At 34.9% G+C, this 6,183-nt stretch overlaps 1 protein-coding gene across 1 annotated transcript in view; it reads left to right on the forward strand.

Annotated features, from left to right (window-relative positions):
• Positions 1-5,940, forward strand: part of LOC131060991 (DNA-directed RNA polymerase II subunit RPB2) — a 31,965-nt gene extending 26,025 nt beyond the window's left edge. The window contains exons 12-25 of the mRNA XM_057994489.2: positions 87-194; positions 309-425; positions 1,024-1,176; positions 1,276-1,374; positions 1,484-1,609; positions 1,740-1,817; positions 1,914-2,009; positions 2,194-2,309; positions 2,421-2,490; positions 2,592-2,645; positions 2,782-2,925; positions 4,244-4,543; positions 4,632-5,054; positions 5,142-5,940. Coding sequence (XP_057850472.2) covers positions 87-194; positions 309-425; positions 1,024-1,176; positions 1,276-1,374; positions 1,484-1,609; positions 1,740-1,817; positions 1,914-2,009; positions 2,194-2,309; positions 2,421-2,490; positions 2,592-2,645; positions 2,782-2,925; positions 4,244-4,543; positions 4,632-5,054; positions 5,142-5,264 — 2,007 coding nt within the window. The 3' untranslated portion in view covers positions 5,265-5,940. The remainder of the gene's footprint in view (positions 1-86; positions 195-308; positions 426-1,023; positions 1,177-1,275; positions 1,375-1,483; positions 1,610-1,739; positions 1,818-1,913; positions 2,010-2,193; positions 2,310-2,420; positions 2,491-2,591; positions 2,646-2,781; positions 2,926-4,243; positions 4,544-4,631; positions 5,055-5,141) is intronic.
• The last annotated feature ends 243 nt before the right edge of the window (positions 5,941-6,183 follow it).

Raw genomic sequence — 6,183 nt, forward strand, 5'->3', positions numbered from 1 at the left:
TCATTTGAAAATAATTGTGGTTTGGAGATTATGCAGCAAGGATTTCTATTTTAAGATGGTGGTGTTTTCTCATTGTTTATCTGCAGGCTTGTGGGCTAGTGAAAAATTTGGCCTTAATGGTTTACATCACCGTTGGTTCATCTGCTAATCCAATTCTGGAGTTTCTGGAAGAATGGAGCACAGAGAATTTTGAGGTGGATCATCTTATTTTAAATTACTTATTGAATTCTTCTTGATTTTTGGGATCCTCAATTTGTCTAATGACACTTCACAATATTGTTGTCTAAGTAAATGCATTGTAATTTTAGGAAATATCTCCAGCAGCAATTCCAACATCAACAAAAATATTTGTCAATGGTTGTTGGGTTGGAATTCACCGTGATCCTGAGCTTTTAGTGAGGACTCTGAGACAGCTGAGAAGACAGGTCTGTGTTTATTTTATATATATGTTAAATGTAAACCAGGTCGTGTATTAGCTTTTTTGAACTTCCTATTATTTTATTTATATGAAAGTTGATCCAGAATTTTCTCAGTTTGGCATTTTGGACTCAATAGAATACTTGTGAAATTGAAAAGTCAGAAACATACAGAAAATTATCAATAAAGAACATTGTTTTTTTTTCATAGCATGAAGTATAAAAATCAAGGACCTCTAAATAAAACAAATCTGTGTGACGATATATCTGACTCCTACGAAGTGTGAGAATAATTGTTAGAATTGAATAAATGCCCAAGGTATAGTTTTCTGAGAGTTGATTCTTTAATCATTAAGGATTCCTAAATTATCTTTTTCCTTAAAAACACCCTTAAGGAGCTCATTTCCATTTACCTGTATTTTCAATTTTGATCTAAATCATGCAACAATTATTTTTGCTGTTCTTATTGAGAATTTCTGACCTTGCCTATGCTCTTTGCTAGTCAATATTCATACTTCAGAGATGTTTTCAGATCTAATCATCAACACATTTTAAGGCCAACTTTGGTATTTATGGTTTGTACTAAATACTATTGTAAGTTTTCCAGGTTGATGTCAACCCAGAAGTAGGAGTTGTTAGAGACATTCGCCTAAGGGAATTAAGGCTATATACTGATTATGGCCGCTGCAGTCGACCACTATTTGTTGTGGAGAATCAACGTTTGAAGATAAAGAAAGAACACATCAATAATTTACAGGCGGTGAGTTTAAAAAAAGTCTATTTTTATACCGATATAGAACAAAATGTAGTATATAATTACAAGATGCTTACATCTGTATTATCAATTATTTTTGGACAGAGTCGGGAAGATGGATGGCATGAACTTATTACACAGGGTTGTATTGAGTATGTGGACACAGAAGAAGAGGAGACAACAATGATTTCCATGACTATCAATGTCTGTACTTTTTTCTGTTTTCCATACTTTTTGCCTGGATATTTTAAATCTTTGACAACTGCCTTTTGGTTCACTCAGTTTGAGGACATAACTTATAATTTTGCTGCAGGACCTTGTGAATGCAAGAACTAACCCAGAAGATGCTTATTCCCATACATACACCCACTGTGAAATTCATCCATCATTGATTTTGGGTGTTTGTGCATCAATCATTCCATTCCCTGATCATAATCAGGTTTTGTTCTTTATTAGTTTGTGTTCAATGACATCTTCCAGCTTGTACTTGTTATGGCAAAGTGCTTTTTGCTTGGGTTATTTTTTGGTTATATTCTGAGCTGCATTTGATCCTTTATTGTTTATTGCAGTCTCCTCGTAATACATACCAGTCTGCTATGGGTAAACAAGCAATGGGCATTTATGTTACTAATTACCAGCTACGAATGGTATGCATATGTTTTTCTAGATTAAGGAACGCATATTTGAACAATGCTTCCAACTGTGTTAATATAATCATTCGCCTTTTGCTTGTTTCTCTGCAGGATACTTTAGCATATGTACTATATTATCCACAGAAGCCCCTGGTTACTACTAGGGCCATGGAGCATTTGCACTTCAGGCAGCTGCCAGCTGGAATTGTGAGCCTTTTTAGTTTGTTCGTATTAATAGGTTTTGTTTGCTACAGAAATATTTGTGATGATCAATCATTTCCAATATGACGTTAAAAAAACATTTATAATCTTTGTATTGTAATTATTTTCTGAACTCTTTTTAAGCTTTTAATCTGTAATGACATTTTTAATGTTACGTGATTTTTTCCAGAATGCAATTGTTGCTATTTCCTGTTATTCTGGGTACAATCAGGAAGATTCTGTTATCATGAATCAATCTTCGATAGATCGTGGATTCTTTCGTTCACTGTTTTTTCGGTCCTACAGGTTGACTTATCTAACTAGGTCTTTCTAAATCAAGTTCTTTTATAGTCCTATCTGCAGATGGGAATTGAAAAACTCTTCTTATTTTCTCCATGTTCCATATTCTGTTTGTAGAGATGAAGAAAAAAGGGCGGGAACACTAGTGAAGGAGGAATTTGGTCGTCCAAACAGGGAGAATACAATGGTGAGTGACATGTTTATGCTCTTCTTTTACACGCTTAGTTTGAATTCAAACCTTCTTTTGTGTTGGTGTGACCATTTCTTTACTGCTTTGGTAAATCACAGGGTATGCGGCATGGTTCATATGATAAGTTGGATGATGATGGGCTTGCTCCTCCTGTAAGTTTGACTGTGTTCTTAAGATATTGTACACTTACATATTGAAGTGCTGAATTTTCCTTTAAGAAAGACTCTAGTGTGATGTGCAATATGCTCAGAATTTTCGGGCTAACTTCAACGGTTACTATGTCATCAGGGAACTAGGGTTTCAGGAGAGGATGTGATTATTGGTAAAACAACACCCATAGCACAAGATGATTCAGCAGGCCAGGTATCAAAATACACAAAGAGAGATCAGAGCACAAGTTTGCGCCATAGTGAAAGTGGGATGGTTGATCAGGTAAATTACAGGTGTAACTTTCCTTTTCTTCAATTTGATAAAATCATGTTAGCATTATGGAAAACACTTGGGAATAATTGCAACCTGTCTTGTACTTTTTCCTAAGTGTTTTGAAAAGTAGTTAATTTTTTATATATATGTCTCTTTTGGCCCATTTTTACTCTCTGACGTAGAGAAATATTGAGTACAGGCAGAAATAGAGTTTTAAGTTTAGGTTTAGGGCATTTCACCTTTTAAGAAGTTATAACCTGAATAGATTTCATCTTTTAAGTTCTAACCTATGCCACAAGGTTCATGTTTGTGTTCAAGTCCAATGAAGATTTTTTTTGGAATAAGTTCAACCAATAAATTTCTTAAAAAATTGTGATTATATTTGAATAATATAAATCTGCAATTTTAAAAAATTTAATTATACTATATTAAGATAAAAATTTATAATAATTTTTAAAATAAATGTAAAAAATTTAATTGTAACAAAATATATTAAATAGTTTATAAAATGTCAAAGGGGTTGTGCTCAAATGGCAAGGCCATATGATTCTTGAGATGGAGATCAAGTTCGAATCCATAGAGACATCGAAAGGTGAAATTCCAAGTGGTGACTCTTGGACTTCCATTGTGGCTTCTAAGTTGATCAAAGTTGTAAATTTATAATTTATAATAAATAAATTAAAATATATTAAATTTTAATAATAGTTAATAAAATGTCAAAGGGGTTGTGCTCAAATGGCAAGGCCATAGAGTTCCCTGGTTGGAGATCCAAGTTCAAACTATAGTGACATCTAAAGGTGGAATTTCAAGTGGTAATTCTTGGACTTCCATTGTGCCATCTAAGTTGATTAAAGTGGATTGTGTCAAGGAGATCCCTCCTGTGGCCTCTAGCTGATATGGCCTGCATTAAAAATCCCTTCTGACCAATAGAAAATATAATATCAAAACACTAGAACTAATACATAAATTTTTATATTTCACCCAAATTTTGAAATTACATTTTCTTAGCAAAATAACTTATCATCATCTCCTTGAGAACTGTAATAAGTGTTATTCTATTTAATTACCCCAATGAGGGTTTAAGCAAGAAATTAAAAAAATCAGTTTGTTTTCTCTATTTTTATGAAAATAAAAAATTACATTGTTTTTAAGGTTATCATGCTTTTACTGTGCTTGCCTGTTTTAAACCCATCTAATTGAATTCTATTTGCATTTTTGCCACATTGGGTCAATGCTGTGTAACAGAGGTATGAATTTTATGAAGTTCCTTTAATAATTTTGATGGTTTTGGGCACAATTGGTGAATAACTTTTACTCTGGCCTTCAGGTTCTGTTGACAACTAATCAGGATGGCTTGCGGTTTGTTAAAGTTAGAATGAGATCTGTCCGTATACCACAAATTGGGGATAAGTTCAGTAGTAGACATGGTCAGAAGGGAACTGTAGGCATGACATATACTCAGGAGGATATGCCCTGGACAGTTGAGGGCATTACACCTGATATTATAGTAAATCCACATGCTATTCCTTCTCGAATGACTATCGGCCAACTCATTGAGTGTATCATGGGAAAGGTTGCCGCTCACATGGGAAAAGAGGGAGACGCAACACCTTTCACTGATGTCACTGTAAGTCTATTTTCTATGTTCTAATTGAATCTGCAAATTGTCATTTTTGTCTGTTGTGATTGATTAACAAAGATTATTGAAAATTTAGGTGGACAGCATCAGCAAGGCACTTCATAAATGTGGATACCAGATGAGAGGTTTTGAGACAATGTATAATGGACACACTGGCAGAAAGTTGAGTGCGATGATTTTTCTAGGTCCTACATATTACCAACGTTTAAAGCATATGGTGGATGATAAGATCCATTCTCGTGGCCGTGGACCTGTTCAAATTCTTACTCGACAGCCAGCAGAAGGACGCTCCCGTGATGGAGGTTTACGGTTTGGAGAGATGGAGCGTGATTGTATGATAGCACATGGAGCCGCTCATTTTCTGAAAGAGAGGCTTTTTGACCAAAGTGATGCATATAGGATCCATGTTTGTGAGCGCTGTGGCTTAATTGCTATTGCAAATTTGAAGAAAAACTCTTTTGATTGTAGAGGCTGCAAGAACAAAACAGACATTGTTCAGGTTAGTTTTAAAAATTTCTAATAGTTGAATAGTTATGTTTTTGGCATTGCCACCTTCTGACAAGTTTCTTTCTTTTAATATTTCTAGGTGCACATTCCATATGCTTGTAAGCTACTGTTTCAAGAACTTATGTCTATGGCTATCGCCCCAAGAATGTTCACAAAAGAAGTGAAACAACTAAAAGAACAAAAGAAAAAGGCAGGAGCTTGAATGAAATGAGGGCATGCCATCGTTTTCCTTTGGAGTGGCCACAAGGCTTGTGATTGTTTTGATGCATGGTGAGCACTGGCAACGCTGCGAAGTTGATACATGAGTTGTAGCAAAATAAAATTTTAAGTGGTGTTTTAGAGTCGTATTACCTCAAATAATTTAAAAGCTTGGAGACCCTTTTGAGTAAAATCAAGCCAGAAGGAATTTGAACCTAATGTTCTTCCATTTCTGCTTCTTGTCGACATAAATTCCTCTAACCAGGACAAATACTGTCCTTTCTATGGCCTTTCTTATACTGTATTACTTATATATAATGTTTGGTGAGCATTGGGTTTCAAGTCTTCAAGCCATGATAAAGGAATTGTGCATCATCTGGGCTATGTAATGTCCTGGTAAAAGCGAAGAGTTGAGTAATTGCTCATGAGTTTCATCTTTTTGCCTCTTTGGGTAAATGGGGCAGTGAATCAGATTTGTGCTTTCAAAATCTCCTTGGGGAGACTTTACCATTTAATTGCTTTTTAAGGACTTAGTGGTAGAGGATAGACATTGTTTGTCCACATTTCAGCATGGCGTTCAAACATTTTGAGCGCAAGAAAGGACCAAATATTTACGTTCTCTTCATTGTGGATAGATAAATATTTTTCATTTATGAATAGATGTTTCTCGTTGCTAGCTACCTCACTTTGGAATGCCTGGTGTTTTGTTTGACTTTAAATATTTGTGGCTTCTGCTACATATGCAATTTTGGTATCGGTTTACTGACAAGAATTTTCAACCACCATGCAGCTGCGTGTTATGGAGCAGTCTCTTAGCTGATTGTTTTTAATTCTCATGAACATTATATAATATTCTGCTGCTGCTCTTGCATGACACCCCACTTTATAGATGACAGCTTATTGCCTCGCTTGCCAGATTTCTA

The sequence above is a fragment of the Cryptomeria japonica genome, chromosome 9 (assembly GCF_030272615.1).
Source record: "Cryptomeria japonica chromosome 9, Sugi_1.0, whole genome shotgun sequence".
Classification (NCBI taxonomy): Eukaryota; Viridiplantae; Streptophyta; class Pinopsida; order Cupressales; family Cupressaceae; genus Cryptomeria; species Cryptomeria japonica.